This window comes from Acomys russatus, chromosome 14, assembly GCF_903995435.1.
Source record: "Acomys russatus chromosome 14, mAcoRus1.1, whole genome shotgun sequence".
Taxonomy (NCBI): domain Eukaryota; kingdom Metazoa; phylum Chordata; class Mammalia; order Rodentia; family Muridae; genus Acomys; species Acomys russatus.
This window is the reverse complement of record NC_067150.1, coordinates 37,341,099-37,361,923: the sequence shown is the minus strand read 5'-3', so window position 1 is coordinate 37,361,923 and position 20,825 is coordinate 37,341,099. Positions and strand designations below refer to the sequence as shown.

Sequence of the window (20,825 nt, the reverse complement as noted above, 5' to 3'; positions counted from 1 at the left end):
GGGTGAGTTGGGAGTTTGAGCACGAAAAGCCATGTGGATGAAGAGGAGACATTGTCTAAAATGACAATGGTCTAAAGAGTGGATGGAGTAAGATAAAGACCCTCAGGATAGCAATGATGGGCTGGAGAGATGGAGGAGTACTGGCTGCTCTTTCAGAGGTCCTGAGTTCAATCCCTGGAAACCACATGGTGACTCATAACTATCTATACTGGAATCTGATCTCTTCTGGCATGCAGCTGTATGTACAGAGCACTCATACATAAAATAAATAAATAAATAAAATCTTTAAGATTTCATGTTCTCAGTTTGCTGTTGGCTTAGGCCTGGTTCCCTTCCCTTAAGGATATTATTATTATTATTTATCTATTTATTTATTTATCTAATAGGTATCTATTTATTTATTTATCTAATAGATGTCCCCTAAGGAGAGGGGACATCTTCGGTGCTCTGTCTACTTCATGATTTAACAAGATGCTATGGCACCCATAGCATAAGTGAAGGATCCTCAGCTGTCTCTTGGGAAAAGGAGAGACTGCTGGATGAGGCAGAGGTGGTCAATGAGAAGCACTAGGTCTAAGCTCTCACACCAGCCAAGAGACTTAACATGTCTTCCTCTAGTGGGCAGCGGTTCTTAACCTTCCTAATGCTGTGGCCCTCTTATACAGTTCCTCATGTTGTGGTGAACCCCCCTCCCAACCATAAACTTATTTTGTTGCTCCTTCATAACTGTGATTTTGCTAATATTGTGACTCATCATGTGAATATCTGATATACGTCCACAAAGGGGTCATGACCCACAGGTTGAGAACCGCTGCTCTAGGGTATCAGTGCCCTAAGGTCCATGAATACATTTGGGAGTCCATGCTCTATCTCAAAGATGCCTTGAATCTCATGGGGACTCTTAGGTGATGATACTGGGAGAGAGAGGAAGCCAAGGGTTTGTCTAATGTATTAGAGCCCAGAAGCAGAGAGTGACCTGTCAAAGTGGAGACAGCAGTATGCCTGCATCCAACCAGCCATCTACCTGTCTACTCAAGCACTCACCCAGCCATCAAAATATCCATCCATCCACTCACCCAATGGTCCAACTAGCTATTTTTTAAAAATTCCTTTTGTAGTCAAGGATAGTCTTCTGAAATTTCTGATCCTCTTGCCCTACCCTCCTAAGCACTAGGCTTACTGATGTACATCATCTTGCCTACCTCATGCAGTGCTGAAGATCGTACCCTAGGGTACATGTACGCTAGGCAAGCACTTCCAACTGACCTATGTCCCCAGACCTCTCATTGACCTTAGTCATCTACCCAAACAAAACTCCAACTGTTGACTCATCTATGCACCGGTGCACTCAATATCCAACCGTTTTTCTATTTATACATACCCAGCTATCCATACCATGGCGTAATCACCCGCTCATTCATATCATCATCTCACCATACAGTTATTATTTTAAAAAAAGATTTATTTATTTGTTTTTTTTTCAGGACAGGGTTTCTCTGTGTAGCCTTGGCTGTCCTGGACTCACTTTGTAGACCAGGCTGGCCTTGAACTCACAGTGATCTGTCTGCCTCTGCCTCCCGAGTGCTGGGATTAAAGGCGTGGGCCATCATGCCTGGCTTATTTATTTATTTTATGTATATGAGTGCTCTATCTGTGTACACGTGCATGCGGGAAGAGGGCACCAGATTTCACTGTAGGTGATTGGGAGCCATCACATGGTTGCTGGGAATTGAATTCAGGACCTCTGGAAGAGCAGACAGTGCTCTTTAACCACTGAGCCATCTCTCTAGCCCTAGCTGTTTTTTTTTTTTTTTTTTTTTTAACCATCTATTTGGATGGCTATATCATGCATCAAATTGTTACCTGTTGTCCATCAAAATACTCATCCTCCCACCCACCTACTCACTTAACCATTTATGTACCCAAACCTTCAACAAGCCATTTATCTACCCATTCTTGTATTTATACATCTTTCTATTAACCAGATATTCAACCATCCATTTAAGTGTTCAGTCAACAACCAGCTGTCTAAGCACCCATTCACCCAGCTGTTCACTGAAGGATCCATTCTTCCTTCGTCTCCCCATGGGGAGGTTAACAATCGCCTCTTCTGTGCTACTATTGTTCCCCGGCTTCTCATAGTACATAGTGAATGCTCTAAGTATGTGTGGCTTGCCCCTTCAACTCTACGTCTCTACCCTTCAACAGTATCAATTCTGCATCAGACTCAAATATTTGTCAAGGGATTGAGCAAACATGAAGTACCTGATACTGAGCCAGGTCCTGGGACAGCCGAGGAACATGAGAGCCATCCATGCCAGACTATGGTGTTACATGTTGAAAGGGGATGGCATTCATGGAAACTTCCTGGCCAGGAACTGAACAGGTTCCTAGAGAGATGTATCTGCCTACCAATATGGAACTTGCATATGTCAATAACCGATATGGCTTAACCAGTGTGGGCCTGTGTAACTGTCAGCCCTGCTTGGTGCAGGCACAAACTCCTGGGAACACAGAGGAGAAACTATGTACAACGGAGGAGACTTAAGGGTTGAGTGGCAGGTCTTGCTTCCAGGGGACAGAGACTCTGTCCCTTGCCCAGGTGGTTCTGTGCTCCACTGAAGGGTGGCCATTATTGCTGGAAGTCAGCGCCCTCTCTTCCTGAAAGCTGGGGGGGGGGGTGAGCAGCTCCTTACCCTCGGAGCCGCTTCAACCGTTTCTCCTTCCTCTTCTTGCGTACGACAAAGAGCAGCGCCACCCCCAGGGTGGCCAGGATGACAGGGCAGCCAATGGTGAACAGCTTCTTCACGTCGTCGCCTTCACCTTGAGCAGACTTGATGGGTGGGATGGTGCCTGAGTGGGGCAGAGAAGAGAACCCGGGAATGCCGTGAGCTCGCACAGTCCCACGGGTGGGGAAGCCTGCTGCTGACTTCTGTTGTTCTTGGTCTCCAACCCCACCCCCCCCCCCAATCCAGAGCTGTAAACCCTCCCCTCTGCTTCCCTAATTCTAGTCCCCCTCAGGACAGCTGCGAGCAGTTGCATAGCTCTATGGCTATCTTTTTTTTTTTTTTCCTATCGCTATCTTAATGACTTTCTGACTCTGTTTTAGGACTTCCCGATCTCTCTCAGGGTTATTTTCCTGCCTGGCCAGGTCTTATGTTTAACCCAGGAGTAGGGATTGATGAGATTACATTCCCATATCTAGCTGGGCAAGGGAGGAACAAGGCAAGGAGATCAGTCAGGAGAGGGTGGATCCCTGCAGTCTCTTTCCTGATGGAGAATAAACTCCTTTGTCTCCCCTCACTCTGTCCCTGTTACCGGCATCACATGCAGCATTTTCAGTCTCTGGGTGCCTGCATGAAGGCAAGGATAGAGTCCACCCATATGAACCTCTGCCAAACCTCTTGCCTGTTTCCCAAGCTGTGTTTAAGAGTCATCTCCCATTTGAAGACTTTACTGCTGGGGCCTATCTCCTGAGACTGTTTTCATTCTGTTTCCTATATAGGTGGACTTAATTTAGCTTCTGACAATCGGTCCCTAGGAGCTCAGCTTTCTTTTTCTACAATGCCTCTTTCTCTCTCTTCTCTCTCTCTTTCTCTGACTCTCCCTCCTTCTTCCTCTCTTGCACTCTCCCTCCCTCCCTCCTTTCTTCTCTCTTTCTCTCCCTTTCTTCTCCTCCTCCTCCTCCTCCTCCTTCTTCTTCTTTTTCTTCTTCTTCTTCTTCTTTTCTCTCTCTCTCTCTCTGTCCATCCCTCCCTCCCTCCCCACCCCTCCTCTCTCTGAAGCATCCCATGAGGCAGATACCATTTAAGTGCTCACCATGTTCTTGGTACATTTCCCAGACTTCCTTGCAGTTAGATTAGGGTCACATTATTAGTTGGCACAACAGAGGGTAAAAAAACCATGTGACCTTTTTTTTTTTTTTTTTTTTTTTTTTTTTTAGCTAGAGCAAAGCCCTGGGTGTGGTCCCTAACATACACACATGCATGTATACACGAAAAAGTTATGAAAACTTGCCCCTTTAAGTCAGTTAAGAACTGATGTGCCTTTTTTCTTTGGGAGAGGGGCCATGTTCAAGATGGTGTAGCTAAAAGGTGGTAGCCAATCAGCTCTCTCAGAACAAGAGAAGACTCTTCAGTGGGTGGAGCCACCAAGCTCTTAATATTTATTACTGCTGTCCATCCTGAGTAATACACTCTGTTAGCAGAGTCCTGAGGGGGCGGGACCTCAGTTCCATCTTCCAGAAGCAATGGACAGCGGGAACTGCATCTTGTTCAAAGACTTTGATTTGCCTGTCAGGACGGGTCCCCTCCCCCCAGTCGATCTGCCTACTTAACCCACCTGCTAACAATCAGATGGCCCTCTGTCTTGCTCCTTAGCCCTCTACCCTGGGTTTATTCCTGTCTGCTTTCATTTGTCCTTCTCTTTAGATACCTGGGGGCTGTCCCATCCCATCCTTTCCAACTCACTGCCATCGTAGTCCAGGGTGGCAAACTGGGCGGTCTCGTTGCCACAGCCAGCGCTGTTGCAAGCCCGCATGCGGAGCTCATACCACGTGGCCTCTCGCAGTTCTGTCAGAAACACCTCTGTGGAGCTGTTGGCCCGGACACCCTGCCAAGCCCAGGTCCCCTTGGGCCGATATTCTAGAACAATGGCCGTGATGGGGCATCCGCCATTGTTCCAGCCCTGCAGGTTCAGCCGAGCATGTGTGGAGTTGATATGGGTGAAGAGGTGTTGGTCTTTGCTGAAGGAAGGTTCTGGGAAGGGGAAAGAGAGACATTAGGGTGCCCTAGACGGAAGGGATTCTTTCATCTGGGAAAGCTTTTCTTGGGGCAGCTGGGACTGCAGTGGGGGCACCCCAGGATTGCAGAAGCAAGAGGAGGTAAGGCCCTACAAGTGGGGGTCCCAGCACTGAGGGGTGAGAGATGGAGGGAAGGAAGAGTGCCAACTTTCTGACCAACTCCTGGTAGGGAAATAGTTATCTTTTAGATAACTGATTAAATTTTGACAAGGTCTTAGGTAGCCCAGGCTAGCCTCTAACTCCCTATTCAGCCAAAGGTGACCTTGAATTTTCCAATTCCCTTTCTGCCACCTCTAAGTGCTAGGACTACAGTTTATGTGGTGCTGGGGACTGAACCCAGGTGGTCAGGCATACCAGCTATGGACACCCCCCGACCCCCAGTCCAGATCAGTTTTGCCTGGTGGTGAGAATATACCGAGATGCTCTAGCGATAGGAACTAGGAACGAAGCTGGGTCTCCTCCCTTGAGCCCCCTATGCACTTGGCTCCATCGTCTGGCCCCTGCTGTGGGCTCTCCACTCCACCCACCTCCCTCCTTGGGCCCTGTTCTTCATCACCAAGCCCCCCCGAGCTGGCCTCACCCCGCCCATGGGTCTTGGCTTCGATGATCTCGCTGATGCGCCCAGAGCCCACACTGTTCTTGGCTGCCAGCTTCACCTTGTACCATGTGCCACACTTGAGGCTGTCTAGCTTGAAGGAGCGCTCGCTGGAGCTGATGAACACATCCTTCCACTCCTCGCTGTTATCCACCGAGTACTGCAGCACGAAGCCTGCAGGAGGGGTTGGCTCCAGTGGGCAAAGCAGTGAAAGGCAGGGCAGCAGAAACCCAGTCTTGACTCCAGCAGAAGTCATAGGGATGGGCATATATGCAAATGAGATGCAAAGCTAGAGGCTTTCCGTTCTAATGCTGCGTGAGTCTGGGTCTCTCCACAGCTCTAGCTTTAGGTTTAGAGATCTAGGAGACCTAAGACATTAACTGTTCTAGGAGGGGCAGGGAGGCCCTGACCAACAGGGTCTCCATTTGGAAAGAGCTTTTAGGAAGTACATTTTTAGCCCTACCTCAAACTGAGCCACATTCTTACAAGATCTCCGCTGAGTCACACATACTTTTGTTTGAGAGGCACTGATGTCATGTTTGTCTGCTTTGAAAGGCTGGGGAGTCAAGGCTCAGAGAGGAAAGCACTTTAGATGTGCTCCATTCACAAATGAAGGGGATGGGAGCACTTTCCATGCGCTTGAGTACCTCATGGTCTGAGTCACCCCTAGATCTTCCTCAGAGATTATGGGACCAAGTGTTAGAAATAGGTGAATGCTGCCATCTCCTCCTTACCTCGGATAGAGCTGCCCCCATTGTCCCCTGGAATCCAGGTCAGGGTGATGGAAGATGCAGAGGTTTTGGAGACAGTGAGGCGGGGCTGGTCCGGGGGAACTGTGAGACAAAGCCACCAGCTCTCAGTGGAAAAGGTACGGAGGGTCCCAACATGAAGGCGCTGGCTCTTCCACATCCCTCCTCATCCCTCCTGCCTCTCCTTCCCTTCCCACCTCGGGTCCGCCAGGGTCTGCCTCCCCAACACCCAAGGTTGGCTTTCTCTGTGATTCAGTTTCCTTAACAGGATGGGGATTCCTGTCCCTGATGCCACTCAAACCATCTGCTTTGCCGAGTCTCACCTTGCACCAGAAGGTTGACGATGATGGTGTCAAAGCCACCAGTGTTGGTAGCCGTGCAGGTGTAATAGCCCGAGTCCTCAGCCTTCACAGCGCGAAGCAGCAGTGTGCCGTTTGTGTGAATGAGCCGGTGTCCATCCAAGGACACGGGGATTGCCGAGTCTTCACTGCCAGGTGAGGAGGCGGCATGGGTTATGGCACACATCCCCTAGTCCTGGGGCCCTCCCCCTCACGTGAGGGGCAAACAGAAGAGAAGCAGGAGGAGTCTTGCAGGGGATCGTGGGTTCTTGGGGTTTTGGTCAATACTTCCGTGGAATTTCCAGTGAGTCTCTGTCCCTTCACCCACCCAGGAAGAAGATTACTGGCTGAGTGTGTGTGGGGGCGGGGCCAGTGGTGTGTAAACTGCTATGAGCATTAATACATGTCCTGTAGGACCACCTCAGGACCTGCCACGTACCTGTCCTTGGTCCACTTCACAGCTGGGGCTGGATCTCCCACCGAATTGCAAGGCAGCCGGACATCTTTCATCCAGGGTGTTGTGACAGTGCCTCCAAATGAGATGATCTTTGCTGGCGCTATAGGGAGGAGAACATGGAGGCCATCCTGTTTTTTTTTTTACCCTTCACAGTCCCCTAGCCCCTTTCATAGGGTTCCCCACATTAACAAATGCAAGCCAGGGGAGACTTTTGCATAAACTGGCTGCTTTGGTGGAGGTGGTCTTATGACAAGATGGGTGCCAGTGTGCAGGAACTCAAGACAGGAACTGATGGGACCCGAGGTCTGCTGATTTTGAAGGAGACAGTGGATGGTGAGATCTCCCAGGATTCTGGGCCATCTAGGTAGTGATGGTGTTCCAGCAGGGGCAAGGCGCACAAGAAGAGCAAGTTGAGTAGGGAAGGGTTTGTATACATGTGTGTAATGTATACATGTATGCAAGTAGTACGCATAGGTGCAGTACTTCAACTGTTCCACCGCATGGGATAGTTGTGTTTGTGTAGGAATGCAGCCTTGCATTTGATGCCCATAGAGGCAGGAGCCAGACTTCTGATGAGCGCTCAAGTCCTAGGACCTTGTCCTGGGAAGATGGCGGCCTCTAGGCAACTTTGCTTCCCAAAGAGGTGATTGATATCTGGAGAAAGGGGTGGTGGCATCCTGAGGAGGTGAGGATGCAGAGACAACTGTGTGCAAGGAGCGCTGACTCAGCGCTACAAGGGCCAGCACAGCACATCACAACGGTCTTGGATGGCCTGGCCATGCAGACTCAGCGTCTGACGCCTGCAAGTGTGAGCCCCTGGCTTAGCACAGACCCTCCAGTTGGATGCTTGGTGGCTCTGTACCTGTGGCCAACAGGGAGGCTTCACTCATTCATTCCAGGGAGTGGGGCTAGGACAAGGCAGGCCTGGCACCCTGGCCTGAAGAGTCAGGTGAGCTTGGGGTTGGCTGGGGAGGGGGGGCCTAACCAAGGAGGAGGAGGCCAGAGACACTGGAAGACTTGAAGCTCGCTGTTGCTTGTCCCTGGCCAAGACAGAATAGCCCATGGTTGCAGTGTGTAGCTGATACTGGGTTTTGGATTGGGCCCTCAAAGCTCTCATTCTCTTAAAAGATTGGGACTCTCTATAGATCATCCATCATGTCCAGATTAGAGATGGGCAAATCCTGGCCTGAGAAGGTCTTGCTCTGTTCCCGAGCCTGCTGGTGGATAAAAGAACATTAGCAGAGAAAACCTTCTGCCTGCTGTTGCTGGTCACAGCACCAGGCTCTCTCTGGAGTCCCAAAGGCCCCATGGAAGCTAACAGTATTGCCCCGTACCCCGAGATGCCCCTCCTTCAAGAGCTAAGTACTAAGACCAAAACTCTGCTGTGGATGGGGGTGGTGGGGGTGGATGGGACCCTCTCAAGTCAGAGGAAAGTTTAAAGCATAGCCAAGGTGCCTCTGTGAGAGTGGGCCTGACTGTAGCCTGTTGTGTGACTTTTCCAGAGTCAGGGGGCAGCAGAGACCTATGTTTTGGTGGACGCAGAAGGGAGAAGAGTGGCCAACTCCTCACAGCCACAGTCACAGGTAGCAGGGAAAGGGACACAGCCCTTATTTGGGAAGAGCAGGAATTCTGCAAATGAGCTTCTGGAAGTTTCTATCAGATGCCGGGCCCAGGCCTCTCACCCTTGCCAGCAGGCTCGATGGTGACCTTCTCACTGCTGTTCCCCCTGCCTGCAGAGGTGACTGCGGCCACCCATAGAAGATACTGCTGTCCCCGGTTCAGATGGGCGATCCTGTAGAAGAGCTGTTCAGGACTTGTCTCGTACTCACTGGGAGCCTGCCGGGCGGTAGACAAAGCCACAACATGAAACAGAAGCCTTGCCTCGGTCCCCAGCCTGCCATTGTCCTCCGTGCCTTGGGCCAGAGCCAGGACTCTGTCCAGTGTGTTCTTTCCTGGCCTGAGAACATCAGTGGACAGTGCTGTGCTGGGCTTACCCCTGGGAGTCAATGGTGCCAGTCCTGCAGTATTTGTAGGCCAACCTCTGTAACCCTCTGAGTTTTACAGGCTCTAGTGGCTACAGCTATAGGCCAACAGGTATAGGTATTTTGAATGAGGTTCTGTGGAGAAGCCAACTGATTGCCTTTGCCTTGTTAGGGCTGTCGTCAGCCCTCCAGCCTGTCCCCTGCTTAGCCACCTCCCAGCCCTGCCACCTAATTACACTCTTCCTTTCCCAGGAAGGGGTTGAGAGGCAACAGGGAGAGTTTTACTGGGCAGCACTTTATTAGCGATTATTAGTGGTATAGATCACCATATATATTTGTAGGTTACATAAATCTATGACATTTTTAAAGCCAAATGACAGTTTTGACAAGTTGCCAACAAAACAATATCAGATCCCAGTGGTTTTACCAGTTGCTTTGATGAAAAGATTATGTTGCCTTGGAAACCAGAGGCTCAGATATTGAAATGAATTTGAGAAGGCGCTTTTGATAAGCGCTAGTTTGTAGACCTCCTGTCAGCCTCTTCCCTGGCATCGGCCGGATGGGGCTGACTTTCATTTTATTTTATTTTTTGGCCAGCTGCAGGGAATGGGGGAGAGGGTAACACTGGGGCCCCTCTGAGATCAGGGCGCAAGTCCAAGAAGGGGGAACAGTTTCTGGAACAGATGGGGGCCCCGAGGCCAGAGGGAGCTAGTAATTAGTTATCTCTGCAGTCGCGAGATCTTGCACATAGGCTCTCCTGCACATGGCTGTGTGGATGCACACATGTGCCGAGAGATGGATGTCACCGAGGGACATTCTCCATGGCCAATGGGAGAGCTGAAGGACTCAAGGACTTGTAACAGAAAAAAGAAATGTCCTTTTTTTTTTTTTTTTGGCCTCAGGTTGTCTGCAGGGAAATGCTGGGAGAAATTTCATGCACCTTTATAATGTGCCCAGATCTCTTGGCAGCATCCCTCCTGCCTTCCTGGGGTGGGGTGGGGACATGATGCTGTGTCTAACCTTGACCATAATTCCTGCTGGGGACTGGTGCAGAGCCACTCTGAGCCCTTTTAAGGTAGGGCATCTGGGAACTGGTGCGATTCGTGCCAGCGCACGGCCCTACGATGCTTGCTGTCCTTACCAGGCGTGTAACCCATGTGGCTCAGGCCCCTCCCTCTGCCTCCCACCCCCTCCGCCCCGAGAGGTTTAGTTCTTTTTGCAGATTAGGAATCATGCAACCTTGCCTCTTCTGGGCTGTGACTGTGAGTCACCCTGAGGCAAGGAGTGCACAATTATTTGAAAATCAGAGTGCAGTTCCTTGAGCTCAGTTTCTGTGGGTGTAGAGGTGTGTGTGTGTGCATGTGTGCTTGTGTGTGCATATGCATGTATGTGTGAATAGATGTGGAGTGTAGAAGCTTGTGTATTAGTGTGTACTTGAGAATACATTTTGTGTTTAACCCAGCAGGAAAGGATGTCTTTCCCTGGAAGATCTTTCGTGTTTTTTGTGCATGTTTGAGTATGTGTGTGTGCATGTCTGTATACCTGTATGTATGTGCATGTGTTCATGTAGGAGTATGTGAGTAGGTGTGGAGGTCAGAGGGCAACACATGGGCAGTTTTTCCTCCAGAAGCTACTCACGTTTTTGTTTGTTTGTGTTTTGTTTTATTTATTTTTTGATACAGTGCTTCTCACTGGGACCTGTGCTTCCCCCTCAGCTGGCTTGGCCTGGATCCCAGGGGTCTTCCTGTCTTCACCTTCTCAGTGCTGGGACTGCAGGCACAAGCCATGGTGGCTGGCTTTTTAGGTGGGTGCTGGGGACCAAACTCATGTTTTCATGTGACCAACAAGAGGTTTGTGCACCCGGAAGATGGAGGAAAGGAGGTCAGAGGTCAGAGGAAATCTGAGGTCAGCTTTGGCTTCATGAGACCCTGTCTCCCCCACTCCCCCAAAAAACTCTGGAGGGCTATTTATTGAAAGACCATCAGTACTCATGTTTAGGAGGAGAGCATAGTAACTTAAGTTTCCCTTTGTGCCTTTTTCTGCATTTTATAGAGTTTCTTACAGTACTTATTTATGTATGTATCCTGTGCATGTGTGTGTGTGTGTGTGTGTGTGTGTGTTTGTGTGTGTGTGTGTGTATGCACGCGTGCACATATAGGTCAGAGAACAGCTTTCAGGAAATTGTTCTCTCCTTCTGCTGCGGGTTCAGCTTGTTAGGCTCTCATGGCAAGGCCCTTTACCCAGTGTAGCAGTGTACCATCTCTCCAGCCCTATTAGTTACTACTTTATTTTACTTACTTATCCATTTAGTATGTGAATGCATGCATGCACATGTAGAAGTTGGTTCTCTCCGCCATGTGGTTTCTGGGGATTGAACTCAGCTTGTCAGACTTGGTAGCAACCACCTTTACCCACTGAGCCATCTCGTTGGGCCTGGCTATTATTTTTGTAAAAAAGAGAAACACAGCCACTGCATGGAAGTATTTGGTAGAGTTTCACCCTGTCTGATGCAGCTTTGACTGCCCCCAGTCACTCACCGGGAGCCACGCATCTGTGTGCACATGCTCTAATGCACACCCCAGTGTGTATGAGCACACACAGTCTCATGGCCACCTGCTTCTAAGCCTGCACATCCACCATGGTTTCACATGTCTTTTGCATGTGAGTATGCCCTCATCTCTAGCGTCCTGACCAGAATTCCTCTTATGTGAGTGGTCATTCAGTCTCTTGGAGTGTGGACTGTATTATGCAGAGTGATCTTTCCCCCGCAGACCTCACTGAGCTCAGCACGGCTCCCTCTCCTCACTCCCCAGTCTCTCCATGCAGTTGAGCTGAAGTTCTCATCACTCTATATGAATCTTGTGTGAAACACTCTCACGGAGTCTCCCCTGAAAGAGGAGGTTCTTATATGCTCAGAACACAGAGAGGCAGGAACAGCTCCTCTGCTGCCTTTGGGATCTTGAACAGCCCATGTGGCGAAAGGCTTGCTGCCCAGCCTATGGTGCTATTGGAAGCCTGTGGAACTTTTAAAAGGTTGGACCCACTTGGAGGGAGTTAAGCCATTGAGAGCACGTCCTTCAGGCCTCTCTTGTCTTTGAGACAGGTCTTGCTATGGAGCCTGGAATGAATGTCTCTCCTCTACCTCCCAGTCAGGAGCAGCTTCTTACCACATCTTACTCCCTGCCGTGATGTGCCGTCTCACCACCAACATGTAGGCCATGGGGTCAACTGCCCACGACCGAAACCTCCAAAGCAGTGATCCAAGACATACCTCTCCTCTTTACAAGTTGACTACCTCAGGGATTTGTTGCAGTAATGTAAAGCTTACTGACGCAGTCCCAGTGTCCTCAGCAGCAGGAGAAGGGATGAGGACCAGAAACTGCTGATGTCTGGGACAGGTTCCCAACCGTTCACTGGACACTCCTGAAGTCTAAGTTAATCAGGAGGCTGCCACAGACTGGTCCCTTTGACAGACTTCATTATCAGAAGAGGAAATGACTATGAAGGCCAGGCTAGAACGTGGCTACCTTCTCCCATCAGCTATGGGAGGGAACACACCCCAAGTCTAGGGCTTTTATAGTGGTGGCCAGGCTGTTAGATAGTCAATCATCAAACACGTATCAGTGACTCTGATATGTTTGATATGAATCCACAGCTGGGGATCCAGAGATGAAAAGACACTGCTCTTGTGGTCTTTGGGGCCTTTAGATCAATGCAGAACTCAGCTGTGCCAATAGTTACTGTCCATAAGGCCTCTGGGTGATGGAGAAATAAGCCCCAGTAGGACTCAACAAGGGAAAAGGCATAGGCATGGCATGAAAAAGATGGTGAACGGTTGGTGTTGTGGGAACTGAGTGGAGGTGGTGGTGAAGGGAGAGAGAGGGGACAGAGAACACATTGAAAACATTGATTGGTCAATTCCGAGGGCCTATGCTAATGTGGAACAACTAAACTCAGCTCCGGAGGGTGCACATGTATGTGTGTATGCGTGCAAGCATGCATGCACACCTGGTGTAACACCAGCAGAAGCACAGCGTTCTCAAGCAGCATCTGCAGGCCCCGTGTCCCAGCAACGTCTTTCCCAGATACCCACTGAGCAAAAAGTGCCTCCCCAGCAGCACCATGGGATGAGCTTCAAGAGGAGACCACACCCCAAGCCTCCACCTAGGATGTCAGTGGACAGCACTGTGCGTGTGTGTAGTGTCAGAAAGCAACTTGCAGATGCAGGTTATTTTCTAGTGTGTGGATCCCTGGGCTTAGACTCAGGTCCTTGAGTTTAACAGTAGGGGCCCTTAGCCAGCGAGCCATCTTGTCCGGCACCCATTCTAAACTGATTCACAGAAAAGCAGACACAGAAAAGCCCCAGAGTTTAACCCGAAAACTGACTGATGTGATCTGCTCCCCTGTCTGTCCCCCTCACCGCTTACCGGCTGGCCGGACCCAGGGCTGGAACAGAAGATGGTGTACTTGCGGATCACTCCATTGGGTTTGGTTGGGGGCAGCCAGGACACGACCACACTGCTAGCTGATGAAGGGACGGCTTTGATGCCAGCAGGTGGACCTGGGACTGAGTAAAAAGAGATCTGGTCAGTCTAGAGATGAGAGTTCACACTTGGGGAATAGTGTGGAGGTGGGCAGTGAGTGAGTCTTGAAGAGCTCCTTAGAGGGGACCCCCCCCCCCCAGAGCTTTGGGCTAGAGAAGGAAGGCCCAGCATGGCTTACAAGGCAGGAGGGCAGGGCAACCATGAGGGGATGTGACAGGCTCTGAGATGCAGGCTGGCAAAGGGGCCAGCTTCACAAGTTTTTGGCCAGGGCAGACGTGTAGATCAGAGAGGAATAGAAGACAGTAAGAACGCATGCTGCCTCTGACCGTAATCCTTGCGCCCCAGTGCCCTTACTGAAGACAGGCCTGTGCGGAGGACTCCACCCCACTCCCACTGACACCGACACTGGCCACTTTGCTCTTTTATGCCTGTGAGTTCCTCTAGGCTGGGACCACACACTGATTTTTGCTGTGGCCCCAGGGTATTGCCTTGTGTTCTGGCAAGATGCTTTCTGTTTTCAGGAGAGTATACCTGGCACGTGAACTCAGAAACCCACCCACTCCAGAGGCTCATATTGACTCAGGGTGGCCCTGCCTTTTCTTTGAGTCTGCCCAGAGTGACTGGAGGCCTAGGGTCCTGCCTGGGAGAACGGTAGCTTTCTGTCTCAGCCACACTTCCCACCCCTCTCTCCACCCTATTGTTCTCTGTCCCCCCTCCCATTTTTATGTCCCTTTGGGGATAGTGATTGTACACCATTCAGCCTCGCTGACTCCATCCATGTAGAGATGAGAATCCCACTAAAGGGCTGGAGTGAGAATTAATGTGAACTAAAGCAAAGCACCCAGGACAGCAGTTCTGCATAGAAGATTCTCAATAGATGGTAAGAAGCCTCTGTTTTTGCCTTCTGTCTGCCAGCTCTCAGCTTGGGAGCCACAGTGCCTTCTCCCTAGGAAGTGGTCAAAGATTTGGGACCAGCTAAAGTGATGCTCTTCAGAAGCAGGAGCCACCCAGTGGTGGAGCCCAGGGGCTGAGCCTCACCTGCCTTCTGGGCTGCAGCATCTTCTATCAGGAATTGCTGCAGCTGTAGGGGACAAGATTGTATGGGTGACTCTGGGGCGAGGGAGATTGTGTTTTGGAATCATCTCTCTATTGCTGGAGATGTGTGTTAAATTCACCATTCTAATCGTCTGTCTGTCTATGTATCTATGTATCTATTTATCTATCATCACCATCTTTTAATTACTTACTTATCTATCTGAGTTTTTGAGATCGGATCTCACTAGTTGGCCTTGAATTTATGATCCTCTTGCCTCTGCCTGCCAGGTGCTAGGACCCAGTGTGCGCCATGATGTTAGGCTTGTTTGAATGTGTTTTGGAGTTACGTGAGACCATACAAATTCAGAGCTGTTTCTCTGCCTAGCAGATGGAATCTTGTAACCAGGTGCCCTTCTTCCTCCATATCCTAGGTCTGATATTGCTTTTCTAGCTTCAGCCAGGTGGCATTCTATACTTTTCATTTTCTATCTCTCTATCTATCTCTCTATCTATCTCTCTATCTATCTCTCTATCTATCTATCTATCTATCTATCTATCTATCTATCTATCTATCTATCTATCTATCATGTGTGTGTGTGTATATGCACATATGGCACAGTGCATGTGCCCATCCTCACTTTTCACCTTGTTCAAAACAGGGATTTTCTCTTTTTGTTTTGTTTTGTTTTTCCACTATTTCATATGTCAGGATAGGAGGCCCACAAATTTCTGGGGCTTCTCCTGTGTTTGTATCTTATCTTACCACAGGAGCTCTGGGATTATGGATGAACTAGTTTACATAGGCTCTGGGGATTCAAACTTACGTTTCCAGTCTTGCTTGGTAAGCATTTTATCCAGTAAGCCATCTTTCCATCCCCTTTACACATTCTAATGCTTTAGATGTCTTCTCTACAGTATGTAGTTAGGTTTTGCTACTGGCTAGCTTGAGAGTCATCTTCTTCTTCTTCTTCTTCTTCTTCTTCTTCTTCTTCTTCTTCTTCTTCTTCTTCTTCTTCTTCTCCTTCTTCTTCTCCTTCTCCCCCTCCTCCTCCTTATTCTTTCTCTTCCTCCTCCCTCCTCCTCCTCCTTCTTTTGTTTTCTGAGACAGGGTTTCTCTGTGTAGCCTTGCCTGTCCTGGACTCACTCTGTAGATCAGGCTGGCCTCAAACTCACAGCAATCCACCTGCCTCTGCCTCCTGAGTGCTGGGATTAAAGGCATGTGCCACCATGCCCAGCTCCAGTTTTTATCTTCTAATTGGAGAACTTACTCAATTATCTTTAATGCAATAACTTGTCCCGTTGGGTTTACACTCACCCTCTTATAAATGCTACCTACTTGTCTTACTTTTTCTGTTTTCCTTTTTCTTTGGTTTTGTGACTTCTTTTGAATTAAGTATTTTGGAAACTACACTTCTTGGGTTGGAAAGCTGGTTCAGTGGTTTAGAGCTCTTGTTGCTCTTATAGAGGAGCAAGGCTCAATTCCTAGCATCGCATGGTGTCTCACAGCCATCCATAACACCAGTCCCAGGTGATCCAGTGCCCTTTTTTGATCCGTGGGCACCAGAAACACACACAGTTCACCTATATACACACCTATATAAAGTGAAATAAATTAAAAAGAAACTTGCATTTCCTACTAGCTTGATAGTTACATAGCATTGCATTACTTTCAGGGGTTATTCAAATAGATTACAGCGTGAAGAAATTTTGTTTTTTTGAGATAAGGATTCCATAACCCATACTGGCTTCAAAGTTGGGTTTCTTCTCTTTCAGCCTCCCAAGCACTGGTTTTATAGGCAAGAAGCATCACACCTGACCACTAAATGAGTCTTCAATTTATTAAAGTTCAATATCAGTTGGCACTTTTCTTCTCAGACAATGCAAGGACAGCAGAGGTTTCACGTGCTCTCTCCCAATTTGTGTATCATTGGTGAGTGTTTTAGTTCTGTATATACATCATAATTATGATCATTTTATACAGTCAGTATTAATTTAGATTGACCCATATGTTCACCACTTAATTGCTTTGTTTTCCTAGCTGCATCACTGAGCTTCCATCGGGGATCATTTTCCTTCTAGCTAAAACAATAATACCTCTGAAAATTTCTCCAGGGCAGGTATGTTGGTGATAAACCCTTTCAGTCATTGTTGGGATGATGTCCTTTAAAAATTTATTTATTTAATTTTAGATTTCTTTCCTTAGTATTATGTATATGAGCATTTTGCCTACACGCGTATACATGTACCATGTTCAGGCCTGGGGGCCATAGCAGTCAGAAGAGGGCATAGGACCCTCTGGAACTGGAGTTACATATGGCTCTTAGCCATGTTGTGGATACTGAGATCCAAACCCAGATCCTCTGCAAGTGCAAGAGTACTCCAAACTACCAAACCCTGTCTCCAGTCCTCAGAATGGACATGTCTTCATTTCATTTTAATCTTGAGCCATAGCGTATGTGAAACATCACAGGCCATAATGATTTCCTTACATATAATCAGTACTTTTTAAAAAAAAAGTTGTTTTCTGCTTCCATACCATTTTTGACAAATTGCTTGACAATTTTATCATTGTTTTTTTTTTTTCTCAAAATTTCTTCCTTCTGATTGCTTTTAAGATTCATTCATTCATTCATTCTTCCTCCCTCAATCCCTTCTCTTGCCTTGTTATTCTGTCCTTAGATGTGCATTTCTTTGTGTTGTCATCTATAGAGTTAGAATATCTTGACTTTGTGCCCTGACAGTGCTTATCATCTTTAAGACATTTTCAGAATGTTATTTCCCGCTCGCTTCTCTTTCTCCTTTTGTTCTGGGATGTCATCCACATCGCTATATCCTTGATACTCACACTAGCCCACAATCAGCAGGGACATCGGTTGGGAACATCTTCGACATATGAGAACCTCAGGTTCTACCCGAGGCCTATTGAACCAGAATCTGGATTTTAACACGATTCCTAATTGACATGCATGCATATACTAAAGCTTAAAGATAATTAATTAGAGCTAGTTTGTCTAAGCATTTTCTCGTCCGTTTCACTTTATAGTTCTGTGCATCTCAGCCTTCCTAATGCTGCCACCCTTTAATATAGCTCCTCACGTTGTAGTGGCTCACGACTATAAAATTATTTTTGCTGCTACTTCATAGCTGTGATTTTGCTAATGTTATGAACTGCGATGTGAGTGCTTGTGTTTTCTGACCGTCTCTGGGGGTCACGACCCACATGTTGAGAACCGTTGTTCTAGTCGTTTGCCTGTCGGTTCCTCATCTAGTTATTTTCTTTTGCCTTGTCCTCCAATTCTAAATTTGTCTCTTTGGCCGCGTCTCATGTACTTTTAAACTCATTGACTGAGTTCTTAATCTTGGTATTATTTTAATTGTTTTCCCCATTTGATAGTTTCAGTGTAATTTTCAGCCTTGTCAAGCATAATTATCATAAAGTCCATGTTTGGTCATTCCAAGTGTGGAAATTACATTTCCTTTGTATGTTTTTCTTGATGGTTTTTCTTTGCTTGCTAATTCTGTCTCATTAATTTTTCTTGCATACTAGACCATAATACTTGCCAAACTATAGCAGTGATGTGAGAACTCAGCTGATGTCTATCTCCCCAAAGAGCAGATACAACCCAGACACTAGTAACATGGGGTCGCTTTAGTTCAAATTATAGGCCTAAGAGAAATGTGTGTGCTTGGCTCAAAGGGATGTTTGTATTTTGAGGTTTTGATTTAAGGAGAGTGGGACTCACTAGGCAGATTTAAACCCCTTAGCCATGGCCTCTAATTTGTGTTCTTTTAGTGCTGTTCAGTATCTCAGTCATTGCCTCAAGATCCAGAAAGTGGCGGTGGGGTGGGGGGTGGAGCGGCGGGGTGGGGGGGCGGTGGGGTGGGGGGATGGGGTGAGGGGGCGGGGCAGCGGGGCTAAGTCCTCTCCATACAAGGTCCTTGTTTGGTGCATCAGTCTCTGCAGACCTCCCTGGGCCCAGATTTGTTGGCTCTGTTGGTTTTCTTGTGGAGCTCCTGTCCCTTCTGGGTCCTTCTATCCCCTGACTCTTCCATAGGATTTCCTGCATTCTGCCCAAAGTTTGGCTGTGAGACCAGCTTCTGTTTTTATCTCCTGCTGGTTGGAGGCAGCTCAGTCTCCATATGGGTCCCCTGTTAAGGGGAGCAGGGGCTGTCCTTGCCATGGACTCTGTAGCCTGCTCTTTGATCACTTCCTCCTGGTGGGGTATCTCAGGCCACAGAGGAAGAGGATTCAGGCAGTCCTGATGAGACTCGATGGCTGAGGTCAGTTGGTAGGGGAGGAGGAATCCCCATCTCTGAGGACTAGGGGAGGGGAATGGGAGGGAGAGAGGGAGGATGGGACTCAGAGGAGATGAGGGAGGGGGCTACAATTAGGACGTAAAGTGAATAAATTTTAAAAAAAGATTCAGAAAATGTCCTTTAGGGAAACTGCTGCTTCACATCCGGCTCCCTTCTGGGGTCCTCGTCTCCCCTGGGGTCCTGGACTAGCAGTTCATTCTCTTGTCAATAGTGTGATAACCTTTAGGAAGGCAATTTTTAAAAGTCACTTGGCTTCTAGCTGCCTTCAGCAGGGAAGGTAGACACGAGTCTCCCGGCCCATGGCTCCTCTTACCTCGCTGTCTCCCCTCCATCTTCTATGCTCCCCTCCCCCGGGGGGGGTGATTCACATAGGCTTCTGGCGCTAGTCCTTACCTCCCTGTACACACCAAGGGTTATCCTCCCAGAATGGCGCTAGTCCTGCTCCTTCCTCAGCTAAAGGCCTTTAAAGCGGTCTAGCATGCAGCCTGGCTTGCCTTTGGTTTCCATGGGGAAAGCGAGGAGTGGACAAGAGGCACTGTAGTTAAAAAACTGAGACCAACCAAGACAGACTGAGCTCTGCAGGTAAGTGAATACAACTTCCATGTTTGCAATTTTATCTTTTTTTTCTTTGTATACATAACTTTAGCTTTGTTTGTCCATTTGTTTTTGAGACAGGGTTTCTCTGTGTAGCTTTGGCTGTCCTGGACTCACTTTGTAGACCAGACTGGCCTCAAACTCACAGAGATCTGCCTGCTTCTGCCTCCCAGAGTGCTGGGATTACAGGCGTGTGCCACCATGCCCAGCTACATAACTTTATTTGTGTACGTTCTGCTTTATGCATATGAGTATTCTACCTGTGTGTATGTACGTACACCATGTATGTGCAGTGCCTGCAGAGGTCAGAAGAGATTACGGGATCCCCTGGAACTGTAGTGGCAGATAGTTTTGAGCTGCATTGTGGGTAGTGCAAGTGCTCCTATCACTCTGGCCCTTTATTTCTTTTTTCTTTGTGTGTGTGTGTGTGTGTGTGTGTGTGTGTGTGTGTGTGTGTGTGTGTGTTTTCATGTGTGTGTTAGTGCATGTGTGCATGAATGTGGCGGTCTGAGGGCCAGCATGGGTGGTGGTGTTCTTTAGGAAGCCTTTATCTTGGATTTTGAGATGGATCGCTCTTCCTGGGACCCAGAGCTTGCCAATTAGGCTGATTTAGCTGGTAATAAGCCCCAGGGATCTGTCTGCCTTTACCTAGTTAGCACTGGGATAACAAGAGTATGTTACCACACCTGGCTTTCTATGTGGGTTGTGGGGATCAAACCTGAGTCTTTATGTTGTATAGCAAGCAGTTTTCAGAGTGCGCTATCTTCTCAGCCCCTTATTTATTTATTTTTCTACTTCTTTTTGGTTGCTTCTAAAGGGTTTCAATTTCTTTTCCTTAGGGGGGTGGTAGGCAGGTATATTCTTAAGGCCTTCAGATTAAGATATTTGGCCGAGGGGGGCTGGAGAGATGGCTCAGAGGTTAAGGGTACTGACTACTGCTCCAGAGGTCCTGAGTTCAATTCCCAGCAACCACATGGTGGCTCACAACCATCTGTAATGTGACATGATGCCCTCTTCTGGCCTGCAGGTGTACATGCAGGCAGAGTACTGTATACATAATAATAAATAAATAAATCTTAAAAAAAAAAAAGATATTTGGCCAAGGTCCCACAGAGGGGCTGTGCTTGGAACAAGGAGCTGTCTGCTTTCCCTGACAAATGATTACAAACTGGAACAACGTCCCCCTGCACATGACAGGGCCTGGCTGATGGAGCTAGGGTGGCCGCGATACAGCGGGCAGAGTTGATTGACACTCCTCCCTGCTTCCTACAAATGGAGCCTGCCTTTTGCTCAGGTTCCCATGCTTGTCCACACTTAGAAGTAGTTGGCTCCGCCACCTACACTGGAGGGTGTGTTAAGCTTTGAGAAGACGTTTGACTGTGATAATTCCCTTTGACACCCGGCTTAGTGAGA

General features: G+C 48.2%; 1 protein-coding gene across 1 annotated transcript in view; it reads right to left on the bottom strand.

The window, feature by feature from the left end:
* Dscaml1 (DS cell adhesion molecule like 1) overlaps window positions 1-20,825 on the bottom strand; it is a 315,683-nt gene that overhangs the window by 4,353 nt on the left and 290,505 nt on the right. The window contains exons 20-27 of the mRNA XM_051156333.1: window positions 13,350-13,489; window positions 8,623-8,776; window positions 6,923-7,040; window positions 6,469-6,632; window positions 6,131-6,229; window positions 5,382-5,570; window positions 4,470-4,757; window positions 2,700-2,853 (exon numbers count right to left, since the gene is read on the bottom strand). Coding sequence (XP_051012290.1) covers window positions 2,700-2,853; window positions 4,470-4,757; window positions 5,382-5,570; window positions 6,131-6,229; window positions 6,469-6,632; window positions 6,923-7,040; window positions 8,623-8,776; window positions 13,350-13,489 — 1,306 coding nt within the window. The remainder of the gene's footprint in view (window positions 1-2,699; window positions 2,854-4,469; window positions 4,758-5,381; window positions 5,571-6,130; window positions 6,230-6,468; window positions 6,633-6,922; window positions 7,041-8,622; window positions 8,777-13,349; window positions 13,490-20,825) is intronic.